At 45.4% G+C, this 26,920-nt stretch overlaps 3 protein-coding genes across 4 annotated transcripts in view; 2 read left to right on the forward strand and 1 right to left on the reverse strand.

The window, feature by feature from the left end:
• The window catches only part of LOC140421495 (uncharacterized), a 395,230-nt gene that overhangs the window by 114,541 nt on the left and 253,769 nt on the right, over positions 1 to 26,920 (forward strand). The window lies entirely within an intron of this gene.
• Positions 1 to 26,920, reverse strand: part of LOC140417793 (uncharacterized) — a 58,212-nt gene that overhangs the window by 31,142 nt on the left and 150 nt on the right. The window contains exons 2-4 of the mRNA XM_072501251.1: positions 14,452 to 15,359; positions 6,472 to 7,251; positions 4,808 to 4,871 (exon numbers count right to left, since the gene is read on the reverse strand). Coding sequence (XP_072357352.1) covers positions 4,808 to 4,871; positions 6,472 to 7,251; positions 14,452 to 15,252 — 1,645 coding nt within the window. The 5' untranslated portion in view covers positions 15,253 to 15,359. The remainder of the gene's footprint in view (positions 1 to 4,807; positions 4,872 to 6,471; positions 7,252 to 14,451; positions 15,360 to 26,920) is intronic.
• On the forward strand, positions 16,816 to 26,377 carry LOC140421486 (uncharacterized). 2 transcript variants are annotated; one of them, XM_072506236.1, is made up of 2 exons: positions 16,816 to 17,589; positions 25,312 to 26,377. In XM_072506236.1, exon 2 carries the CDS (start codon positions 25,427 to 25,429, stop codon positions 26,333 to 26,335), a length of 909 nt encoding a protein of 302 aa, XP_072362337.1. In that variant the 5' UTR covers positions 16,816 to 17,589; positions 25,312 to 25,426; the 3' UTR covers positions 26,336 to 26,377. The 2 variants fall into 2 exon arrangements, with proteins under 2 accessions (XP_072362337.1, XP_072362336.1); XM_072506235.1 differs by lacking the exon at positions 16,816 to 17,589 and adding an exon at positions 22,059 to 22,352.

Genomic DNA, 26,920 nt, shown 5'->3' on the forward strand with positions numbered 1-26,920 from the left:
CGCTGGCATATGAGGTCCGACCCAATCCCCGTAACAAAAGCATCCTGCATAAGGAAGTTCGAATGTTCAGTGGCCGTAATGGCCTGGCAGTCACAGTCTCTGACTAGTGGAATTAAGGCACGCCAGAAATGGATTGGGTATTCTAAATTTATTTTTAAAAACACTCCCAGGCCAGGTACAGCACAGGGTTAGATACAGAGCAAATCCCCAGTTATCCTCTATCATCAAACACTGCCAGTTGCAGATACACAGGCAGGTTAGCAAAACAATCCCTGGATGCAAAAGCTCGGAGAGACAGTATGGAAGGTATGGCAAGCTGGGACTCTTAAATTCGAATTTGGGATTCTCAGATTACCCACAAAGTGGAGTGGGGGAATGGGGTTAGAGCAAGCTGACAAATGATTTTATTTATTTTTATCTTTTAAATAAATTTAGAGTGCCCAATTCATTTTTTCCAATTAAGGGGCAATTTAGCGTGGCCAATCCACCTACCCTGCACATCTTTGGGTTGTGGGGATGAAACCCACGCAAACACGGGGAGAATGTGCAAACTGCACACGGACAGTGACCCAGAGCCGGGATCGAACCTGGGACCTCGGCGCCGTGAGGCAGCAGTGCTAACCACTGTGCCACCGTGCTGCCCAGCTAACGAGTGATTTTAAAGTAACAAGCATGTCCTATGTTTTTCACCAGCAAGCTGCAGTGAGATATTTCTTCATAAGATTTCAATAATATTAATTATTTTTAAACTATTTTAGATTATACAACAACTTTCTTGCAGATCTCACTATTATGAATAGAAAACATCCGTATTGACTTCTCACACAGAAAATAGCAGGAGGAGGCCATTCGGCCCTTTTGAGCCTGCTCCACCATTCATTATGATCATGGCTGATCATCCAACTCAATCGCTTGATCCTGCCTCCCCCCACCCCCCCAATATTCTTTGATCCCCTTCGCCCTAAGTGCTGTTTCTAACTGCTTCTTGAAAACATACATTCTACATAATTGGCCTCAACTACTTTCTGTGCCAACGAATTCCAAAGGCTCACCACTCTCTGGATGAAGATATTTCTCCTCATCTCTGTCCTAAATGGGCTACCCTCATATCCTCAGACTGTGACCCCTGGTTGTGGACACACCCACCATCGGAACATCCTTCCTGCAACTACCCTGTCCAATCCTGTTAGAATTTTATAGGTTTCTATGAGATCCCCTCTCATTCTTCTAACTTCAGAGAATAAAATCTTAATTGATTCAATCTCTCCTCATACATCAGTCCTGCCATCCTGGGATTTGGTCTGGTAAACCTTCGCTGCACTCCCCCTCGAGGAAGAATAAAGATAAGGAGACCAAAACTGCACACAATATTCCAGTTGTTGCCTCACCAAGGCCCTGTATAATTACATCTGCCATTCATTTGCCCACTCACTCAACTTGTCCAAATCACACTGAAGGATCTCTGCACCCTCCTCACAGCTCATCCTCCCACACAACTTGATGTCATCTGTAATTTTGCAGATATTACATTTTGTTTCCTCATCTAAATCATTTATATATATTGTAAATAGCTGGGGTTTGATCAGCAATCCCTGTGATAGTCACTGCCTACCAATTTGAAAAAGACCTGTTAATTCCCATTCTGTTTCCTGTCTGCCAACCAGTTTTCTATCCATACCAATACACTACTCCTAATTCCATGTGCTTCAATTGTAAAAGCTCATCTCCTAAGGAGGACTTTGCCAAAAGCCATCTGAAAGTCCAAATGCACCACATCCACTGGCTCTCCCTCGACAACTCCACCAGTTACATCCTCAAAATTCCAGTAGATTTGTCAAGCATGATTTTCCCTTCATAAATCCATGCTGACTCTGTCCGATCCTGACACTGCTTTCTAAGCGCTGAGCTATAAAATCTTGATAATGGATTCTAGAATTTTCCCCACTACCGATGTCAGGCTTACTGGTCTATAATTCCGTTTTCTCTCTAGCTCTCTTTTTAAATAGTGGAGTTACATCAGCCACCCTCCAATCCGCAGGAACTGTTCCAGAGACTATAGAATCCTGGAAGATGACCACCAATACATCCACTATTTCTAGAGCCACCTCCTTAATTACTTGGCGATGCAGATTATTAGGCCCTGGGGATTTATCAGCCTTCAATCCCATCATTTTCCCCAACACTATTTTTCTACTAATATTGATCTCCTTCAGTTCCTTCCTCTCACTAAATCCTGCATTCCCCAACATTTCTCACAGTGAATTTTGGTTAATCCAGCTTTTTATAAGCTCTGAGACTATGTCTAATCAAATTATTCCTTTCCAGATGATTATACATCCTATGTCTTATAAACCTTTCCAAGATTTTGCCCACAACAGAAGTAAGGCTCACTGGTCTATAGTTACCGGGGTTGTCTCTACTCCCCTTCTTGAACAAGGGGACATTTGCTATCCTCCAGTCTTCTGGCACTATTCCTGGTGACAAAGATGACTTAAAGATCAAAGCCAAAGGCTCAGCAATCTCTTCCCTAGCTTCCCAGAGAATCCTAGGATAAATCCCATCCGGCCCAGGGGACCTATCTATTTTCACCCTTTCCAGAATTGTTAACACCTCCTCCTTATGAACCGCAAGTCCTTCTAGTCTAACTAATCACTAACTAATGGTTAGTGATTTGGAGGGGAACCTGGAGGTGGCAGTGTTCCCAGGTATCTGCTGCCATTCTGCTTCTAGATGGTGGTGATCCTGAGTTTAGAAGGTGCTGCCTAAGGAGCCTTGGTGAGTTACTGCAGTGCATCTTGTAGAAAGTACACACACCTGCCATTTTTCATATGTGGTAAAGGGAGTGAATGTTTGTGGATAGGTTGCCAATCAAGTGGGTTACTTTGTCCTTCTTGAGTGTTGTTGGATCTGCACCCATCCAGACAAGTGGGGAGTATTCCATTACATTCCTGATTTGTGTCTTTTAGATAGTGCACAGGTTTTAGGGAGTCAGGAGGTGAGTTACTCGCCGCAGGATTCTTGCCTTTGATCTGCTCTTGTAGACACCATTTATGGCTAGTCCAGTTTGGTTTCTGGTCAATGGTAACCCCCAGGATGTTGACAGCGAGGGATTCAATGATGGTAATGCTATTGAATGTCAAGGGGCAATTGTTAGATCCTCTCTTGTTGGAGATGATCATAGTCTGGCACTTGTGTGGCACAAATGCAACTTACCACTTGTCTGTATAAACCTAGATATTATCTCGCTGCATTTGGCCATGGACGCTTCAGTAACTGAGGAGTCGCAAATGGTGAACATTGTGCAGTCATCAGCGAGCATCCCCACTTCTGACCTTATCATGGGAGTACGGTCATTGATGAAGCATCAGCTGAAACTAGTTTGGCCTAGGACACAGTTTGAACATGTCTGGGATTCATTCTTCAGTGAATTACACAAAGCATTTCTGAATAAGTTATTTTACATTTGACTAATCACAGCTGCACACTCACACCAATATCCTCACATGAGGCTACAAGGGCTCCATCCAATGCAGACAATTCAGAGACTTTCAGGTTATCTCATATTAAAACATAGAATTGTTTAAGTCTCATTGCAATCAACCAATCCACCAGTGTTTGTAAATAGTTCACTCAATTGTTTTAGTTTGAACAAGACTTAACGTTAGGAAATCAGGAATTTCAGATGGAAAATTGAAATTAATTTATTTAAAATAAAGATACATAGCGATACAGAAGGAAAAGGGTAAACTGATCGATACAGAAGGAAAAGGGTAAACTGATCGATACAAAACAGACTTTTACCATTTCTCTTGGTTGATCAGGCTGTAAAAACATAATCCCTCTTGTACCCCTTCTTTGACAACAGCTCTTGATGGGAATCTTGCTTTGGGGATTCCAGTACTTGGCTGGCAACAGACCTTCTCCTCGGGTTTGAAGTACCTAAGTAGATCCTCCCTCAGTTTGAATAAACTGATTAGAACTCAATGGTTGGTCAATTTCATACCTGAATCAATTTGATTGTTTTTTTAACCATTTGGGTAAATGTCGCAGATCAGGATACAATGGGAATGTTTAATGTATCCCTCCCATCATTGTGTGACCTTCCAGTTACAAATAAGGTTACCGAGGGTATGAAGACTCGTTGCTAACCATCATATCAGATCATACATTCCTTCTCACAGAAGCTGTAATATAGAATTTAAAACAGGCTTACAGTTTTAGGTACAACCAAGTCTTTTAACACAACCACTTCCAGATTATTAAATCTTCAATTAAAATCAACTGAGGCACACTACTTAATTAATAATTTGTTTCTGACTAGTGAATAATTAATACACATCATTGACTAATACAATAGATCAATTGCTGAATACAAAATGCCCTTTTCATTTAAATGTTACGTTTCACAATGGCTTCCTTGATCTTATTAGCTTACTTCAGTAAATATAAAATGTACCTCACCTGAAAATGAATCATTTCTACTGAAACTTACTGCCTAGTCCCACTTATGTGTGTCTGTAAATATCTTTGCTCATCTCCCCCTGAATGCTTCAATGTCTCGGCAGTGGCCAGTTTATCAAATGCAATTCTCTTTGAACGTTTATCCACAACGATGCAAACATCTCCAAGAGAGCCATCAATTTATTAGTCTCATCTACACTTTCCTTTCATTAAAATATACATCAATACCACATTGATATATTCCACTGAACTACACCCACAGTGAGTTACTCCAATTCCCATTTAGTGGAGTTAATTTTCCTTAACTTTATTCTGTGCTCAATCACTTCCTCTTATACAATTATACATATCCCATTAGATATCTCATTCATGAGGCTGAGAGAAACATTACTGTCCAGTACTCCTACTACCTTTAAAACAGGAATCAGACTTTCCAATTTGATTCCAGGTATCAACAGTTTAGATGTTTTTATTTTCAAAATTAGTTCAAATTCAATTTCCAGTATTGTGGGGCTGGCGGGTTTTCTTAATCTTCAATTTATTTCCCAAAAGGAAACCTTCTTTTCCGATTCCCGGGAACCACCCAGACTGTTTGTCATCAGGTTTTGTTCTGAATATTTGATAATCCCCCTCAGCTTCAGGTAAATTTCCATTTAGAAGTTTGAAATAGCAAAGCTACAATTTTACTTTATCAATTTTGGCAACAATTACTCTGACTTGCTGGTTTTAAATGGTATTTTTACATCAGAATCAGGAGTCTTGGCAATTGGTTTGGAGGCAAGTTCCATCTCAAGCTCTTTCTCTCAGAAAGTAGCAAATGGCCTGAATGGTTAAGGCCAAAGTCTTTGAAAGGCAAAGCCTTGAGTTCAAATTGTCACCATGTTGTGATATTTGATGCCAGTTCTTGAATTCAGAAATAAAAACCTTCTCGATCTCTTGCTGTAGCATCAGCACGAACCTGGGAAACCTGTTGAATCCACTTGGATTTGTCCGAGAGCCCAATGGATTAATGTGTTCAGGAGAGCAACCAAGGATGAGAGAGCGGAAATAATCTCGAGTTAACGATGAGGTGTTATTGTTCAGTGGTTACGTTCCCATCTGAGTCAGGATGATGTGGGTTCAATTTCAGCTCCAGAAACCTGACCATAAAATCCGGCTGGTATTCCGATGCTGTACTGAGGGAATACAGCACAGTACTGAGGGAATACAGCACTGTACTTAGGGAATACAGCACAGTACTGAGGGAATACAGCACTGTACTGAGGGAATACAGCACTGTACTGAGGGAATACTGCACTGTACTGAGGGAATACAGCACTGTACAGAGGGAATACAGCACTGTACTGAGGGAATACTGCACTGTACTGAGGGAATACTGCACTGTACTGAGGGAATACTGCACTGTCTTTCAGAGGAAACCTTCCAATATAACCCCATCTGCTCTTGCAGCTAGATGTAAAAGTTCCCTTGATGATATTTCGAAGGAAGTTCTCTCGAATGAACTGCTCAATATAAAGCCCTCGGTGATGAGCACTGAACAGATAATCTGGTCATAATCATAGTTCTGTTTTGAACTCACTTTCTTGCTTCACAGATGCTGCCTGACCTGCTGAGTATTTCCAGCATCTTATTTGTGTTTGTAGGCGCCTGTTGTCCACAATCTGGCTGCTGCATTTCCTACATTACAACAGTGACTATACTTCAAAAGAACCTCAGTGTCTGTAAAGCACTTTGGGACATTCTGGAAGTTTTGAGCGGTGCTACATAAATCCAAGTGTTCCATTAACAAAGGAGAAAAGGCCCAACAATGGAACAGTCGGTAACAGGACATCAATCAGTCTTCTCTTATCTTAGAGAAATCAAGGACTCCAACACTGTGTTTAATGCAATTCATGTCCATTCTGATAATCCCATTAACTGGGCTGGAGTTTAACATCAATGGAAATAAATCTGAACTGTCAGAATGAACATGGTTCATTCCTGAGTGTAGGAATCCAATCCCTGTAATCACATGTGAACTCTCTGGTGACTCAGACGAGCGGATGGCTGAGTGAATCCTCTGCCACACACAGGGCAGGTGAACGGCTTCTCCCCCGAATGGATTCGCTGGTGGTTCATCAACTCCCTTCTGCTTTTAAAGCTCTTCTCACAGTCAGAACATTGAAATGGTCTCTCATCAGTGTGAACAAGTGTATGTGTCCTAAGCTGCGATTTTGCAGCGAATCCCTTCCCACACTCAGCACAGGTAAAGGGTTTCTCTCCATTGTGAATTCGCTGGTGATTCTGAAAATTAGGTAAATTAGTGAAACTCTTCCCACACTCAGTGCAGGTGAAGGCTTTCTCTTCAGTGTGAACACGCTGGTGTCTAAGAAGATGTGATGATCTAATAAATCCCTTCCCACACACAGAGCAGACGTATGGCCTCTCACCAGTGTGGACACGCTTGTGTAGAATGAGGTGGGAAGAACAAGAGAATCTCTGCCCGCACTCAGAGCAGTGGAATGGTCTCTCCCCAGTGTGAACCCGTAGATGTTCAGTGAGGTGGGATGAACACCGGAAGCTCTTCCCACACTGAGAGCAATCGTATGGTTTCTTTCCAGTGTGAACTTGCTGGTGTGTCATTAGGCTGGATGACTGAGTGAATTCCTTTCCACAGGTGGAGCAAGTGAACAACTTATCTCCAGTGTGACTGAGTTTATGAGTTTCCACTGCAGATGGGGAGCTGAAACCCTTCCCACAGGCCCCACATTTCCACGGTTTCACCATGGTGTCACTGGATTGGATAATCAGTTAAAGCCTCGCTGACACAAAGAATAATTGTACAGTGTCTCCCCGCTGTGAATGATGTGATGGTTTTTCAGGTTGTGTAATAGTTTCTCTCACTCGGGTGTGTGTCGGTGTGGGTCTCGGTGCTTTTCCAGTCACACTGATGTTTCAGATCCTTTCCTACATCAAAGGCTGGTGATCTTCAACTCATCGTGAATGTGTGACATCCTCTCCTTCCAATCCCCTGTAAAAGGAGTTGACTGTGTCAGTATCACTGTCTGCCCAAGATAGAAATTCAGAACAAATAATTCTAATTTCAATGGAATATTCTTCTCTCTCTTATTTCCCCAAATATGTTGCCCAATCAAAGTAAAAGAAGGCAAAATCACAACAAAATCAAGGAAAACTTTTTAACTAAACCAGAATGTTGTTTTCAGTGTCTCAGAAGCACTCTGCACCCTGAGGTACCAACCGTTGTGGAAGGTGTCAAGTGTACTGGAGGACACCTCATGTTTCCGTTCCAGGGCCACCTGAACATGGACAAGACCACGGAAGAGAGGCAAGCAGCCAGAGGAAGCCCTACATTCTCCCCCCATAGGGCTCCAATCTGGATCTACAAATTGGTGTTTTAAACAGATCAGGAGCAGATCTTCCGCTCCGACTAGCCCAGACCCCTCTGTGCAGCAAAGCTGACCTTCCAAAAGAACATCCTGCCTAAGCCCACTCCCCTACCCTATCCCCATAACCCCACCTAACCTGCAGTTCTTTGGGTTGTGGGAGGACAGCAGAGCACCGGAAGAAACCCAGGCAGACACGGGGAGAATGTGCAAACTTCACAACGACAGCCACCCAAGTTCGGATTCAAATCCGGGTCTCAGTCGCTGTGAGGCAGTTCCAATTAACAACTTTAAACTATTATGAATAATGTATCCGGGCACTAGGACCCAGTTGGAAAAGAGACCCTGAAGGTTCTGCCCATTCTCTCCTACGTCACCCAGACGCCATCGCATGCGCTCTTCCTTTCTCTGAACCATCATGGCGGCCGTTCACCTGGCCCTGATCCCAGGCTCAGGAACCGGAGCCACAAACTCGCTCCGGCAGCGTCTTAGTTTGGGTTTACGGCGTTCACGGAGGAGTTGAGAAACTCTCCCCGTCCAGAGCTGGCTCCATCACTCCCCCTGGATTCCATATCCTGACCAGTTTACTGCAGCCCATCTGCACCACCGCTTCCCGGTCCTCTCCGACTCGGAACAGAGGAGCCATCCAGAATGCCCTGCGGCTGGCTGGCCCTGGAGCATGCGCACTCAGCACCTGCGCAATGAGTCAGTTGGATCGAGCGGTTTCTGGGCCGCGGGGGATTGTGGGAACAATGGCCACCATTCATCAGCTCTAGTAGGGAAATTTTAATTTAATTTTAAAAAATAATCTTTACTGTCACAAGTAGGCGTATATTAACAATGCAATGAAGTTACTATGAAAAGCCCCTAGTCGCCACATTCCGGCGCCTGTTCGGGTCACAGAGGGAGACTTCAGAATAGAACAAAGAACAAAGAAAAGTACAGCACAGGAACAGGCCCTTCGGCCCTCCAAGCCCGTGCCCACCATGCTACCCATCTAAACTAAAATCTTCTACACTTCCTGGGTCCGTATCCCTCTATTCCCATCCAATTCACCTAACAAGCACGTCTTTTGGGACTTATGGGAGGAAACATTAGTACCCGAAGAAACCCACGCATACATGGGGAGAACGTGCAGACTCCGCACAGACAGTGATCCAAGCCGGAAATTGAACCCGGGACCTTGTGAAGCAACAGTGCTAACAACTGTGCGACCGTTCATTAGGCTGCAAGTGATGTTTTTAGCCTCGATGAGTCCATGGGCCAAGTATTTGTTCAATGTGAAAGGTTGCAGCCCCTGTATAGTTACCTGAAGGGACTGCTCCTCAATATTTGGTTAATTTTGGTCCCAAAAGATGTGCTGTTAGGTAATTTGAACATTCTGAATTCTCCCTCTGTGTCCCCGAACAGGTGCCGGAGTGTGGTGATTGGGGGCTTTTCACAGTAACTTCATTACAATGTTAATGTAAGCCTACTTGTGACAACAAAGATCATTATTATTAAATAGCCTGGCAAGGTGGGCGGGGGGTCTTGTGGAGCAGTGTGGTTGCCTCTGAGCCAGAATCTCCGGATTCGAGTTCTACCCCAGGACATGATGGCCAAGGAAAGTATGTTCATAACCCGGTCAAACAGGTTGAGTGTGTCAACCTGCAAATGCTTCTCAGCACACCAATGTCTGACGGCAAGAGTGGGAGAGAGTCCTGGTCAGCCACGTGTTGCGTGTGAGCCTCTCAAGTTATAAACCCTTGGTATCAGACTAGTGACCAGTTCCAGGAATTGCTCGCTATGGAAACACGAGTGAGAAAATAATTAAATTGATGTTTTTGTCAGGCGCTAGGACCCGGGTGGGAACATAGAACAATACAGCGCAGTACAGGCCCTTCGGCCCACGATGTTGCACCGAAACAAAAGCCATCTAACCTACACTATGCCATTATCATCCATATGTTTATCCAATAAACTTTTAAATGCCCTCAATGTTGGCGAGTTCACTACTGTAGCAGGTAGGGCATTCCACGGCCTCACTACTCTTTGCGTAAAGAACCTACCTCTGACCTCTGTCCTATATCTATTACCCCTCAGTTTAAAGTTATGTCCCCTCGTGCCAGCCATATCCATCCGCGGGAGAAGGCTCTCACTGTCCACCCTATCCAACCCCCTGATCATTTTGTATGCCTCTATTAAGTCTCCTCTTAACCTTCTTCTCTCCAACGAAAACAACCTCAAGTCCATCAGCCTTTCCTCATAAGATTTTCCCTCCATACCAGGCAACATCCTGGTAAATCTCCTCTGCACCCGCTCCAAAGCCTCCACGTCCTTCCTATAATGCGGTGACCAGAACTGTACGCAATACTCCAAATGCGGCCGGACCAGAGTTCTGTACAGCTGCAACATGACCTCCCGACTCCGGAACTCAATCCCTCTACCAATAAAGGCCAACACTCCATAGGCCTTCTTCACAACCCTATCAACCTGGGTGGCAACTTTCAGGGATCTATGTACATGGACACCTAGATCCCTCTGCTCCTCCACACTTTCAAGAACTTTACCATTAGCCAAATATTCCACATTCCTGTTATTCCTTCCAAAGTGAATCACCTCACACTTCTCTACATTAAACTCCATTTGCCACCTCTCAGCCCAGCTCTGCAGCTTATCTATATCCCTCTGTAACCTGCTACATCCTTCCACACTATCGACAACACCACCGACTTTAGTATCGTCTGCAAATTTACTCACCCACCCTTCTGCGCCTTCCTCTAGGTCATTGATAAAAATGACAAACAGCAACGGCCCCAGAACAGATCCTTGTGGTACTCCACTTGTGACTGTACTCCATTCTGAACATTTCCCATCAACCACCACCCTCTGTCTTCTTTCAGCTAGCCAATTTCTGATCCACATCTCTAAATCACCCTCAATCCCCAGCCTCCGTATTTTTTGCAATAGCCTACCGTGGGGAACCTTATCAAACGCTTTGCTGAAATCCATATACACCACATCAACTGCTCTACCCTCGTCTACCTGTTCAGTCACCTTCTCAAAGAACTCAATAAGGTTTGTGAGGCATGACCTACCCTTCACAAAGCCATGCTGACTATCCCTGATCATATTATTCCTATCTAGATGATTATAAATCTTGTCCCTTATAATCCCCTCCAAGACTTTACCCACTACAGACGTGAGGCTCACCGGTCTATAGTTGCCGGGGTTGTCTCTGCTCCCCTTTTTGAACAAAGGGACCACATTTGCTGTCCTCCAGTCCTCTGGCACTATTCCTGTAGCCAATGATGACATAAAAATCAAAGCCAAAGGTCCAGCAATCTCTTCCCTGGCCTCCCATAGAATCCTAGGATAAATCCCATCAGGTCCCGGGGACTTATCTATTTTCACATGTGCTGAAGCCCCGCCCACCATATTTTACATCTCCAAAACCCGGCGCAAATGCTCTCTCCCCGTTAAATCAACAGTTAACCTTGGGCTTTTGGGGGGATAAAGCCCAGAGCTGCAAATGAGGGACCCGCAGGTTCATATTCGGGGTTTGAGGCATTCACCAGGTGTTTAGAAACCCTCCACGTCCACCCACCAGCTCCATTGCTCCCTCCGCATTCCACATCTTCACCAATTTGGCGATATGACAGACAAGAGACTTGCCATCGCTATCACTGCACATGCTCCAGACACCGGGCGGTACTGCGTTTGCGCACTACTCTCCTGTGGTGTGAATGGAGGACATTCCCCACCGCGGGGGATACTGGGTATAAACACTGCCATTGAATGTTAAAACCAGTGAACAGTGAATTGTTTTGATATCATGTGGCGAATGGGTACGCTGGGACGGGAATCAATAAAATTAAGAATCAAATTATACACCTACCTAAGTGAACCTTTCCTTTAGATAATTTGGATATTCTGAATTCTTCCTCCATATACCCGAACAGGTGCCACAGTTACTTCATTGCAGTGTAGTGTAAGGCTCCTTGTGACAATAATAAAGATTATTATTATTATTGTGCATAAGCCAGTGGTTCTTTCTATCCAGGGGCCTTTTAATGCTCCTGAGTCAGGAATCTGACCTGAACTCGATTGTGTAATAATTATTATTATTATTATTATTGTCACAAGTAGGCTCTGAGAGGTCTATGAAATGCAGGAGAGATTAAATGGTGAAAGGGATGCAAGGCAAAATGAAATGGCAATTGGGAATATAGAAAGATTTCTAACACTGATGGTGGCCATTCTGCAGGGTCGACGATTCAGTGAATCGAGAATGATTAGAGTGTGGTGCTAATAATGCCAGGGTTACAGGGTTGATCCCCGTGCTGGCTGTCCAAGTTCCCCTGTGTGCAGGTTGCTGCATTCTGTTATGATTCTTGGATTTATTGTCACGGGTACCGAGGTAGTGTAAAGTATTGTTCTGTGTACAGTCCAGACAGATCGTTCCATACATGAAAACATAGTACATACTATGGATTACCTCCAAAGTTGACAATTGTAATGTACTCCTGACAGCTCTGCCACATTCTCCCATCTATAAAATTGAGGTCATTCAAAATTCTGCAGACCAATGTCTCAACTTGCAGACAGCCATCTATTTACACAACCCCCCCTCCTCTAATTGTGGCCCCTCTTGCCCCCCATTTCAATTGTGCACCATTGGTGGCCCTGCTCCTTCAGTTACCTCGACACAAAGCTCTGGAATATGTTCTACCCACTCCCACATCCTGTCAGCATGCTGAGATCTGAACCCGTGCCCCCAGATCATTTGCCTGAGCCTCTGTATAACTAGTCCAGATGACATGACTACTACACCATATTCTCCCCTCAACTTGGGGTGAGAAAAGGGCAGCATGGTGGCGCAGTTGTTAGCACTGCTGCCTCACAGTGCTGGGGACGGGTTCCATCCCGGCCCCGGGTCACAGTCCATTGGAGTTTGCACATTCGCCCCGTGTCTGTGTGGGTCTCACCCCAACAACACAAAAGATGTGCAGGATAGGTGGATTGGCCATGCTAAATAGCCCCTTAAGTGGAAAAATAAATAGAAATGAAATAGATTGTGGGAAAGCATATGAGCAGCAAGAGTTTTGGATGATTTCAGCTTTCCAGGTGCTGGGAAGCAGGATCAATGAGAGAGGCTGGTCAGGAATGCATTGGAATAGTCAAACCTCAAGTTGACGTGGGTTTGAATGAGGATTTCAGCAGCAGACAAGCTGGGGCAGGCTGGAGAGAGGTAACATTACAGAGGTGGAATTCCGTGGTGTTTGCGATGGTGTGGATATGTGATCAGAAACTCGTTGGATTTAAATCTGACATGGAGATTGTGCAGAGTGTGGTTCAGCCTCAGAAAGTTCCCAGGGAGTGGGATAGACTCGGGAGTTAGGGAACGGAATTTCAAATGGTGACTGGAGATAACGGCTTTGATCTTCCCAAATTTTAATTGGAGGAAATTTCTGCTCATCCAGTGGATGTGGGATAAGCAGTTTGATAATTTGCTATCAGTGGAGGAATGGAGAGGGGTGGTGGTGAGGTAGGGCTTGGTGTTGTCAATGTCCATGTGAAAACTAACACGGTACTTTTGGACGGTGGGACAGTGGATAGCATTGCTGCCTCACAGCACCAGGGACCGGGTTTGAATCTGGCCTTGGATGACTGTCAGTATGGAGTTTGCGCATTCTCCCCAAATCTGTGTGGGTTTCCTCTGGGTGCTGCCACAGTCCAAAGATGTACAGGTTAGGTGGTGTTATGGGGATAGGGTGAGGTTATGGGCCTAGCTAGCGCACTCTTTCAGGCGTATAGTGCAATACTGAGCGGCCGAATGGCCTCCTTCTGCACTTTAGGGATTCTATGGATTCTAGTGCCATCATGTCGATGGGAAATAGGAGGGGCCAAGGATAGATCCTTGGGGGACACCATGTTGGAGAAGAAAGGGAGTTTGGAGATGGGGTGGTACTTTGCAGGAAGTTAGGGTCAAAGGTTGTTTTCTCAGGAAAGGTGAAGCTAGTGTATTTAAAAGTGAGAGGGCCAAAGCCAGAAGAGAGAGAACTGTTAACGATATCAATTAATGTGGGGAAGTTGGATGGTCAGCGGTTTAGTGAGAATTGGGTCAAGGGAGCAGAAGGCAGGTCTCGTAATCAAGATGAGATTGAACAGGACATGACAGGAGATCGGAGAGAAACCGGAGATAGATCCGAGTTCACACTCAGACAAGGGGGATTTTTAGAGAGAGTTTGGCCCGGTTGAGCTAGTGGAAGGGAGGGAAGCAGCAGAGCAGCTGATCAGATTGTCCACTCACTGTAATTACTTGTGAATTCGCTGGTGTCTCATCAGGTTGGAGGACTGAGTGAATCTCTTCCCACACTTGGGGCAGGTGTACGGCCTCTCCCTAGTGTGAACTCGCTGATGTGCCAGCAGGCTGGATGACTGAGTGAATGTCTTCCCACACTGGGAGCAGGTAAACGGTCTCTCCCCAGTGTGAGTTCGCTGGTGTACAGTGAGGTCAGATGATGTCTTGAACCCAGTTCCGCAGTAAGAGCACCTGAAAGGTTTCTCGTCAGTGTGAATACGTTGATGACGCATCAGTTCCCCGGAAATTTTAAAGCACTTCTCAGTCTTGGCATTTAAAAGGTTTCTCATCAATGTGAACACGTTGATGGTGGAGCAGTTCCCGGGAACTTTTGTAGCACTTCCTGCAGTCTGGGCATTTAAATGGTCTCTTCTCATTGTGAACACTCTGGTGATTCAGCAGAGTGGATAACTGAGTGAATCCCTTCCCACACTCCGAGCAAGTGAAAGGTCTCTCCCCAGTGTGACTGCGCTGGTGTGTCCGCAGGTTTGATGACCTACTGAACCCACTGCCGCACGCGGAGCAGGTGAAAGGCCTCTCCCCAGTGTGAATGCGTTGGTGTTCACTGAGTTGAGATGACTGCTTGAGCCCAGTCCCACAGTGAGAGCATCTGAACGGTTGCTCGTTGGTGTGAGCTCGTTGATGGAGTATCAGGTCCCGGGAACTTTTATAGCACTTCCCACAGTCTGGACATTTAAATGGTCTCTCGTCCGTGTGAACCCGCTGGTGCGTCATCAAGTCAGATGACCGACTGAATCCCTTCCCACACTCTGAGCAGATGAATGGTCTCTTCCCAGTGTGAACTAGCTGGTGTCTCAGCAGGTTGGACGACTGAGCGAATCCCTTCCCACAGAGGGAGCAGTTGAATGGTTTCTCCCCGGTGTGCACTTGCTGGTGTTGCAGCAGGCTGGATGATCGAGAGAATCTCTTCCCACAATCAGAGCAAGTGAATGGCCTCTCCACAGAGTGACTGGGATGATGAGTTTCCAGTTGAGATGTGGATCGGAATCCCTCCTCACATTCCCATGGTTTCTCCTCACTGTTAACGGGGCTTTTGCCTTCCATGTTCAAAATTCACCGATATTCACCTTACAACAAATTGAGCGATTCTCAGATCCTGATGTGATGTTTGGCTTGAGTTTCCTGAATGCAAATCTTCCCATTGTAACACTCTGTCAAATTGATTTAAAACAGAAATATGGAAGTGAGAGACAACCCACAAAAACACAAAGGTAGGTTGTGAAATTGAGCTGCATGAATCTGGTCATTTGTGGGGCCGGCACTGGGAAAAAGTGACCATGAAAACTGCTGGATTGTTATAAAACCCAACTGGTTCACTAATGTATTTAAGGGAAGGCAACCTGCCACCCAGTCTGAGCCCACACAAGACGTGGGCCTCTGCAAGAATACAAGAAACAGGAGCAGCAGTAGACCATTCAGCCCGTCAAACCTGCTCTGCCATTGAACACGGTTGTGGCTGATCTTGGTCTTCCTTCCCCTTTCCCGCCAGCTCCCCATCTCCTTGACTTCCTGAGAGACCAAGAATCTCACCATCTTAACCTTAAATATATTCAATGGTGGATCATCCACAATCCTCTGGGCGAGGGAATTCCATGTGACAAGAAAGACAGAAAGGGAGAGAAAAAGAGAGTGAGTCGTGGTGGAGAGACAGAGAGGGAGAGACAGAAATGATGAGAGAAAGAGAGAGAAGGGAGTGGGAGTGACAGGAGCAATGGAGAGACATTTTCTCAACCGACAACTGAATCACAATTTGACAAAATCTCCTAAACCCTTAACCTCCACCACCTGGATGGACCAGGACAGCAGATGTATGAGAAAACCATCACCTGCAAGTTTCACTCCAAGACACACACCATCCGAACTTGTCTGACACCCAGTACTGGAGGAGCAGAAATTTCCACTATTTAAATATTGAGAAGACTAAACCCATTCTCTTCGTCCCCTCGACAAACTCCACTCCCTTGCCACCAACTCCATCCCTGTCAAATGTGTACGGCTGAAGCAGCCTGTTCACAACGCTGGTGAAATATGTGACACCTGATGAGGTTCCAAACACATATCCACATCACCACCAAGATCACCTATTTCCACCTCAGTAACACAGCCTGACTCCGCCTTAGTGTCTTCTTATCTGCTGCAGAAATTATCATTCATACCTTTGTTACCTCTCGGCCAAATTATTCGAAGAAACTCCCAGCCGGCCTCCAACAACCCCCCCCCCCCCCCCCCCCATCCAAAACTCTGCTACCCATGTGCTTACTCACAAGTCTTCTTTCTCCATCCCCTGTGCTCACTGATCAACAAACGATTCCTTTTAAGAAGCACCGAAAGTTGAAATTTCCCATTCTTCTTTTCCTCTAGTTGTGATCATCCTGATCTCTGTAATCTCCTCCGCACCCCTTTGAGATCTCTGCACTCATTTAATTCCAGCCACTATAGCATTCCATATTTTAACCTCTCTACCATTACTGGCCTTTTATCATTTGACTGCTGCGAGTACCCAATTAAAAAGGCTTGTGCGCATGCGGATTTCTGGGAATACGCAAACAAGATGGCGGCCGCTTAGTTCTGTCTGTGACAAACCTGCAGCCACCGCTCAGGTCACCGAGTACCGGAAGTTTTTTTTTCTGGTTTCCTGTTTCTATAACATGTTTACGAACCGTGTGTAACGACCGGGCTGATCCCTCCGTCCCGCCATTCCCACCTTTACTGATTGCGAATCCGAGAAAGAACCTTCTTCACGTCGCCATTAGGGACACTGCGCATGCTTCACTCAGACCAGTCCCGCCTCCTCATTCGCTCCGATTGGTTGGAGGACCAGCCACTCCTGCTCGGTCCCCTGGTTCCGCCCCCTCTCCTCTCATTGGCCTGGAGCTGCCGTCAATCACCCCGCGCATTGTGAGGTGTCAGGTGAGGGGTCAGTGTCGGGGGCGGGGTTTACAAACCCCAGTGGGGCCCCAGAGCTGAATGTGAAACAATGAACATTCTCCACTCTCAGTATCCGCCGCTTCCGGCTTCTCTCCACAAACAACCTCACAGAGACCAGGAGGGAGACACTGACCCAGTGACAATGTCACTGCATTAGAGGAAAAGTCTAATGTAACCCCTCTTGTTCAAAACGGCAGAAAGTAGGAAACTAGTAAGTTTAAAGCCTGTTGTTGGGAAACTGTTGGAATCCATTATTGAGGAAGTAGTAACTGGACATTTGGAAAGTCAAACCGCAATCCATCAGTGGTTTTGTGAAGGGTAAATCGTGTTTGACAAATTTGTTGTGAGCTCTAGGAAGATGTAACAAGCCAAGTGGATAATGGAGGTCCTGTAGATGTATTTGGACTTACAGAATACATTTGATAAGATGTCATATAAAAGATAATAAACAAGGTAAGATCCCACGGTGTTGAGAGGTAATATATTAGTTTGGATTGAGGATTGGCTAAACAACAGACAGCAGAAAGGGCATTATATCATATTAGATTTATTGACACGTACTCCGGTATAGTGAAAAGAATTGTTCTGTGTACAGTTCCATACATGAAAGACATAGGACATAACGATAAATACACAATGTAAATGCATAGACATTGGATGAAGCATCTGGAGGGTAGTACTACATCTTCAGTACAGAAGATATGTGGAGAGATCAGTTCAGTCCATAACGGGGTGGTTCAGGAGTCTGGTAACAACATGGAAGAAGCTGTTTTTGAATCTGTTCGTGCGTGTTCTCAGACTTTTATATCTTCTGCGCGATGGAAGAGGTTGGAAGAGAGAATAGCAGGTGTGAGGGGACTTGGATTATGCTGATCTGTCTTTTTCTGGTTGGCAGGCTGTAACTAGTGGTGTGCCACAGGGTTCGGTCCTCAGGCCCCAACTATTTACAATCCAAGTTAATGACTATGGGACAGATCGAATGTACGAGAGCCAAATTTGCAGCTAACACTGAAATGGGTGGGAAAGCAAGTTGCAATGAGGAAATAAGAAATATACAAATGATTAGGTGAGTGGGCCAAAATGTGGCAGATGGAATTTAACGTGCATAAGTGGGAGGTTATTCATTTTGGTCAGAGGAATAAAAAGGCAACTTCTTATCTAAATGGAGAGAAACTTCATAATGCTTTTGTACAGCGGGATCTGGGTGCCCTTGTGCACGAACCACAGACAGTCTGCAGGTGCAGCAGGTAATAAGGAAGGCAAATGGAATTTTGGCTTTGATTGCTAATGAAATGAAAATCGCTTATTGTCACAAGTAGGCTTCAAATGAAGTTACTGTAAAAAGTCCCGAGTCGCCACATTCCAGCGCCTGTTCGGGGAGGCTGTTACGGGAATTGAACCGTGCTGCTGGCCTGCCTTGGTCTGCTTTCAAAGCCAGCGATTTAGCCCTGTGTGAAACAGCCCCAGTCATGGAATAGAGTATAAAGTAGGGCAGTGCTGTTGTAACTGTGTCGCGCGTTGGTGAGACCACATCTGGAATACTACAGTTTTGGTCCCTTGGACAATGACATAAATGTATTTGTGGCGGTTCAGAGGCGGTCAAGTGGAGAGAGATTTGAGCAGTTTAGGCCAGTACTCACTGGTGTTTAGAAGAATGAGAGGAGATGTAACTGAGGTACATAAGATGCTAAAGGGGATTGATGGGGCAGACGTAGAGCGGATGTTTTCCCTTGTTGGACATTCTAGAAGGAGAGGCCATAGTTTGAGCCTAGTTCTGCATGTTTTATTTCAAGGGGGCTGAAGTATAAAAGTGAAGAGGTGTTGCTGTAACTACAAGCTACCAGTGAGGCCACATTTAGAACATTGTGTACAGTCTTGCTCCTGTTATTTAACAAAAGATATGTTATCATTGGAGGCAGTACAGAGGAGGCTTACTGGGATGCTTCTGGGTATGGAGGGACTGCCAAATGAGGAAAGAATTTATTTTACCCCAGGAAATGTGGAGGCCGAGTCCTTGATCAGTTGCAAGGCTGAGATTGATATGTTTTTAATCAGTAGGGGAATTAAGGGTAACACAGATAAGGTAGGAAAGTGGACTTAGTGAGTGTTAGATCATAGAACATACAGAGCAGAAGGAGGCCATTCGGCCCATCGCGTCTGCACTGACCCACTTAAGCCCTCACTTCCACCCTATCCCCCTAGCCCAATAACCCCTCCTAACCTTTTTGGACACTAAGGGCAATTTAGCATGGCCAATCCACCTAAACTGCAAGGCTTTGGACTGTGGGAGGAAACCGGAGCACCCAGAGAAAACCCACGCAGACATGGGGAGAACGTGCAGACTCTGCACAGACAGTGACGCAGCAGGGAATGGAGCCTGAGACGCTGGCGCTGTGAAGCCACAGTGCTAACCATTGTGCTACTGTGCTGCCCAGCTGTGATCTCACTAAATGGTGGAGCAGCTCAAAGGGCAGGATGAGTGACTCCTGTTCCTATTTCTTCTGGCCTGTTTGTTGGTAAAGATTTCCGGAATCTGTGTGACTGGAGAAGCACTGAGATATATAAAATCCGGGTTAGACACCACCTGGACTGCTGTGATTTTAAACAAGAATGCAAATGCTGGAAATCTGCAGGATTTCGAACAGCATCTGTGGAGAGAAACAGAGTTAATGTTTCAGGTCAGCATGATCATTCATCAGATCAAGAATAGTGTTTCCATTTGAGATCAAGGGGGAAATCTGTGATTGGAGCCAGAGGATATTGGTCGGGTGTTGAATGAACACTTTACATCTGTCTTCACTGAAGGAATCTTTTAATATTATTGGACTGCGCCAAGTTGTTAGATTCCTACTATTATTTGACTGTGTAAAGTTGAAGGAATTTATATTATTTCTGCTATTCGGTTCCCAGTAGCACTTTGCGATTACTGGAACTCAGCAGAAATTTGCAGTTAAAACGTCTAAGGTGCCAAAAGGAATTATTTTATTTTTCTTCTATTGATTACAATTTGAAAGTCATTAAAAAGGCAATTCGTAGACAATTTGAAGCTTTCAGAGAATTACAGACATTATCCTTTTGCTTAGGCAGACAGCTCGAAAGTAACTTTTAAAAGGTCAAAGTCTGAAAATGAAATATGAAGAGAGAGAGAGAGCTAATCTTCAGCTAAACTCAAACTCAAAGTCAAAAACACTACATCACTACAAAGACAGACTGACGAAACAGACAGACTGACGAAACAGACAGACTGACGAAACAGACAGACTGACGAAACAGACAGACTGACGAAACAGACAGACTGACGAAACAGACAGACTGACGAAACAGACAGACTGACGAAACAGACAGACTGACGAAACAGACAGACTGACGAAACAGACAGACTGACGAAACAGACAGACTGACGAAACAGACAGACTGACGAAACAGACAGACTGACGAAACAGACAGACTGACGAAACAGACAGGCTGACGAAACAGACAGACTGACGAAACAGACAGGCTGACTAAACAGACAGGCTGGCTAAACAGACAGACTGACAGACAGACAGACTGACACAGACCGACTAACAGACTGACAGACTAAACATGGCGGGGGGGAAATCTTTCAGTTATACCCTTTCATATCTGTCCAAAGTCATCTAATCACACCCCAATATAATCCTAATTGGTTTGGGTTAGACTCAAACACATTTGATTTGACGGCAAGCCGTCCATCTTCAATGTGCAACATTAGCTTTTAATTGTTTCATGTCTGTATGTTATGGAATGTGATATTTGATTCAATGTTTTGTCTATTAAAATGTTTCGGCCTTATAAGCTATGGAATGTGGTTCACGCTGTAATCACTAATGGCCTGAAAAGAGAACAATAGAGCTTTAGTTACTGGCCTCTTGTCACCTCGTTGCCATGGAATTCAGCCCTTGTCCTTGACAGCAGCACAAGCATAATGTCAAACTGTCTTGCAACTGTGCTGTTTTAATCTATGATGGAATTATGCTGTTTCATGTATCTATTGAAGCTGTATGTTTTGAGATGACCTGAGGTTATGAGTGCTGAAATTCTCATTTTTAAATGGGTATTTAAAACTGGGGCTAAATATTTATGCTTAAACAGATATCTTTTACCTATACTAGTTGTATTAGAAATACCTGGCTTCTACATTCACCCAAGAGAATGAGGAGGTAGATATGGAACTCGGGCAGAGAGACTGAAGATCCTGAGCAAATTGACATAGGGAGTGACATGGTATTGGAGGTGCTGGCAGGTTTAAAACTGGACCGGATGAGTTGTGCCCTAGACTGCTGTGGGAGGCGAGGGAGGATATTGCAGGGGCTCTGACCCAAATTTTTAATTCCTCTCTGGCCACGGGGGAATTGCCAGAGGAATGGAGATCAGCTAATGTGCTCCTACTGTTTAAGAAAGGCTGTAGAGATAAGCCAGGGAACTGCAGACCAGTGAGTCTCACATCAGTGGCAGGGAAAATATTGGAGAGAATTCTGAAGGAGAGAATCTACTTGCCTCTCCAGGCAAGATTTGATCAGAAATAGCCAGCATGGCTTTGTTAGAGGGAGGTCATGCCTAACAAATTTGATTGAATTTTGTGAGCAGGTGACGAGTATAGATGTAGTTTACATGGACTTCAACCAGCCTTTGACTTGTAAGACCATAAAGACATAGGAGCAGAATTAGGCCATTCGGCCCATCGAGTCTGTTTTACTATTCAATCATGGCTGATATGTCTTCTCCCCATACACCGGATCCTGTTATTAATCAAGAACCTATCTATCTCTGTCTTAAAAAAACAGTGATTTGGGGAGCACCGTGGAGTAGTGGTTAGCGTTGCTGCCTCACGGCGCCATGGTCCCAGGTTCAATCCCGGCTCGAGGTCACTGTCCGTGTGGGGTTCTCCCCATGTTTGTGTGGGTTTCGCCCCCACAACCCAAAGATGTGCAGGGTAGGTGGATTGGCCATGCTAAATTGCACCTTAATTGGAAAAATTGAATTGGGTACTCTGAATTTATTTTAAAATTAAAAAAAATAAGGACAGTGATTTGGCCTCCTCAACTGACAGTGAGGTTTCTGTAAATTTACAGGATACTGGAAGTGGAGGTTGAACAGACGGGAAACGCAAACCAAATGTCACATCATGATCTGACCGAGTCACTCAGTTCATTGGAAACTAAATTTCAGCAGCATCTGGGTGTCGAAGATAAAAGGTTTGTCTGTTCTGTCTGTGAGGGAAGATTTCAGGTCTGTGTGACTGGAAAAGCCCCGAGATTCACAAACCCTGGTTAGACCAAACCTGGAGCTGTGAAGAAGGCCTATGGTGTGCTCGCGTTCATTAACAGAGGGATTGAATTTAAGAGCCGTGAGGTGATGATGCAGCTGTACAAAACTTTGGTCAGGCCACATTTGGAGTACTGTGTACAGTTCTGGTCGCCTCGTTTTAGGAAGGATGTGGAAGCTTTGGAAAAGGTGCAAAGGAGATTTACCAGGATGTTGCCTGGAATGGAGAGTAGATCTTACGAGGAAAGGTTGAGGGTGCTAGGCCTTTTCTCATTAGAACGGAGAAGGTTGAGGGACGACTTGATAGAGGTTTATAAGATGATCAGGGGAACAGATAGAGGAGACAGTCAGAGACTTTTTCCCCGGGTGGAACAAACCATTACAAGGGGACATAAATTTGAGGTGAATGGTGGAAGATATAGGGGGGAATGTCAGAGGTAGGTTCTTTACCCAGAGAGTAGTGGGGGCATGGAATGCACTGCCTGTGGAAGTAGTTGAGTCGGAAACATTAGGGACCTTCAAGCAGCTGTTGGATAGGTACATGGATTACGGTAAAATGATATAGTGTAGATTTATTTGTTCTTAAGGGCAGCACGGTAGCATTGTGGATAGCACAATTGCTTCACAGCTCCAGGGTCCCAGGTTCGATTCCGGCTTGGGTCACTGTCTGTGCGGAGTCTGCACATCCTCCCCGTGTCTGCGTGGGTTTCCTCCGGGTGCTCCGGTTTCCTCCCACAGTCCAAAGATGTGCAGGTTAGGTGGATTGGCCATGATAAATTGCCCTTAGTGTCCAAAATTGCCCTTTGTGTTGGGTGGAGGTGTTGACCTTGGGTAGGGTGCTCTTTCCAAGAGCTGGTGCAGACTCTGGGCCGAATGGCCTCCTTCTGCACTGTAAATTCAATGATAATCTATGATTAATCTAGGACAAAGGTTCGGCACAACATCGTGGGCCGAAGGGCCTGTTCTGTGCTGTATTTTTCTATGTTCTATCTCCTGTACCTTTTACATACAAACTAGGAACAGGCCACTCGGCCCCTCGAACCTGCTCAGCATTCAATACGATTGCGGCTCATCTCATTCTAACCTCAACTCCACATTCCTGCCTACGCCTGATGACCTTTCACCCCCTTGCTCATCAAGAATCTATCCAGCTCTGCCTCAAAAATATTCAAGGACTCTGCTTCCACTGCCTTTTCCTGCAGGCGTTCCAAAGTTTTCCAACTCTCGAGAATAAAAATCCTCATCTCCATCTTAAATGGGTGACTCCTTATTTTGCAACAGTGATGCCCTCGTTCTAGATTCTCCCACAAGAGGAAAAATCTTCTCCACATCCACCCTGTCAAGACCCCTCAGGATCTTCTATAATTCAATCCAGGCTTTACCCAAACCTTTAAATCTGTGTCCCGACTGCTTGTACGATCAGTGAATGGAAATAGAGTTTCTTTGTCCACCCGATGGAAACCCGGCATAATCCTGTGTCCCTGAATCAAATCTTCCCTCAACCTCCTTTGCTGGAACCATTCTGGGAAATCTCCTCTGCACCTTCTCCAAGAACCTTCACATTCTTCCTGAAGAGTGGTGACCAGAGCTTTATAAAGATTCATAGAATAGAATTAGAACCATAGAATTCCTGCAGAGCAGAAGGAGGCCATTCAGCCCATCAAGTCTGCACCTATTCTCTGAAAGGTCGTGCTACCACTTCCACGTCGACGATCACCAAGAAAGCACAACAGCGCCTATATTTCCTCAGGAAACTAAGGAAATTTGGCATGTCCACATTAACCCTTACCAACTTTTACAGATGCACCATAGAAAGCATCCTATCTGGCTGCATCACAACCTGGTATGGCAACTGCTCGGCCCAGGACCGCAAGAAACTTCAGAGAGTCGTGAACACCACCCAGTCCATCACACAAACCTGCCTCCCATCCATTGACTCCATCTACACCTCCCGCTGCCTGGGGAAAGCGGGCAGCATAATCAAAGACCCCTCCCACCCGGCTTACTCACTCTTCCAACTTCTTCCATCGAGCAGGAGATACAGAAGTCTGAGAACACGAGCGAACAGACTCAAAAACAGCTTCTTCCCCACTTTCACCCGACTCCTAAATGACCCTCTTATGGACTGACATCATTAACACTACACCCTGTATGCTTCATCCGATGCCAGTGCTTATGTAGTTACATTGTATATGTTGTGTTGCCCTCTTATGTATTTTCTTTTATTCCCTTTTCTTCCCATGTACCTAATGATCTGTTGAGCTGCTCGCAGAAAAATACTTTTCACTGTACCTCGGTACACGTGACAAACAAATCCAATCCAATCGAAAGGACACCCTGCCTAGGCCCACACACCTACCCTCTCCCTGTAACCCGGTAGCCCCACCTAACCTGTACATCCCTGGACACTAAGGGGCAATTTATCAAGGCCAATCCACTGAAGTTGTCCTTCTTTAGACTGTTGGAGGAAACCTGAGCACTGGGTGGAAACCCACGCAGACACTGGGAGAAAGTGCAAACTCCACACAGACCATCACCAAGGCCGGAATTGAACCCGGGTCCCTGGAGCTGTGAGGCAGTAGTGCTAATCACTGTGCCACCGGAAGCATAGTTTTGGTATCAATATTACTGTTCATGAAGCTCAAGACCGAATTTGCTTTGCCAATTACTCTCTTAATATGTCTTGTAGATATACAAAATCCCTCTTCACCTCTTTCTCTCTCCTCCCAAAGGGGCCAGTTGGGATTTTATAACAATCCAGCAGTTTTCATGGTCACTTTTTCCCAGTGCCGGCCCCACAAATGACCAGATTCATTCAGCTCAATTTCACAACCTGACTGTGTGTTTTTGTGAGTTCTCTCTCACTCCCTATTTTCTGTTTTAAATCAGTTTCACAGGGTGTTCGAAGGGGAGGCTTAAAGTCCAGAAACACAAACCAAGCATCACATCAGGATCTGACAGAGTCCTCACTTTATCATATCCTGAATATCATCGTACTTTGAACATGGAAGGAAAAAGCATCGTTCACAGTTGGGAGAAACCGTACATGTGTTGTGTGTGTGGACGAGGATTCAGTCAATCATCAGGCCTCACAAGACACAAATGCAGTTACACTGAGGAGAAACCGTGGAAATGTGGGGACTGTGGGAAAGAATTAATTTCCCCATCCAAGCTGGAAACTCATCGATGCAGTCACACTGGGGAGAGACCATTCACCTGCTCCGAGTGTGGGAAGGGATTTACTATTTCAGGCCACTTGCTGAGTCACCAGCGAGTTCACACTGATGAGAGACCATTTCAATGTCCAGACTGCGGGAAGTGCTATAAAAGTTCTGGAGAACTGATGCGCCATCAACGTATTCACACTGATGAGAGACTGTTTAGGTGCTCTCACTGCGGGACTCGGTTCAGACAATCATCTCACCTCACTGTACATCAGCGAATTCACGCTGGGGAGAGACCATTCGCCTGCTCCAAGTGTGGGAAGAGATTCACTCAGTCATCTGACTTGCAGAGACACCACCCAGTTCACACTGATGAAAGACCGTTCAGGTGCTCTCACTGCGGGACTGGGTTCAGACAATCCTCTCACCTCACTGTACATCAGCGAATTCACACTGGGGAGAGGCCGTTCACCTGCTCTGATTGTGGGAAGAGATTCACTCAATTATCCAACCTGCTGAGTCACCAGCGAATTCACACGGGAGAGGCCATTCACCTGCTCCGAGTGTGTGAACGGATTCACCACTTCATCCCACCTGCAGAGACACCAACAAGGCCACAAGTAACCACAGTGATTGGATTTTGCTGTTCCTCACATTCAGGACTGAACCATGTTCATTTGGGTCTCTTTCTCCTGATAACAAACTCCAGCCATTTACAGAGGCTAATATTCTGGCTAAAAGTCAAATAAATTAGATTTGCGTTAAATACGCAGTGTTGAAACTTTTTAATATCTCTGACACTTTCAGAAGTACTCTCGCTCTCCCCCGTCTCTTCCATCCTCTCCTCCAACAAGAAGTGTGAGGAGCTTTTGGAGCTTCTTTGTGACTGAGATTGAGTAAATCCGATCAGCTGCCTCTGCTGCTTCCCTCCCTTCCACGAGCCCACCGGACCAAACTGTCTCTAAATTTCATCCTTTCCCGAGCCCTGAACCCACATCTTTCTCTAGTTTCTCTCTCATCTCCTCTCATGCCCTCTCAGAGCTCATCTTGTCCATGAGACCCAGCTCCTGCTCCATCGACCCTATTCCCACTGAGCTACTGATCAGCTAACTACCCTGTGTCCATGGATGTTGTCAACATTTCTCACTCTTCAGGTACTGTCCCTCTGTCCTTCAAATCTGCCATCATCACCCCCTCAATAAAACAAACCCTTGACCCTGCCATCCTTACAAATTACTGCCCCAACTTCAACCTCCCTCTCTTCTTCAAACCTTTCAACATTTTGTCATCTCCCAAATCCTTGTCCATCTTTCCCAGAATTCCCATGTTTGAAT

Source organism: Scyliorhinus torazame, chromosome 5, assembly GCF_047496885.1.
Source record: "Scyliorhinus torazame isolate Kashiwa2021f chromosome 5, sScyTor2.1, whole genome shotgun sequence".
Lineage (NCBI taxonomy): Eukaryota > Metazoa > Chordata > Chondrichthyes > Carcharhiniformes > Scyliorhinidae > Scyliorhinus > Scyliorhinus torazame.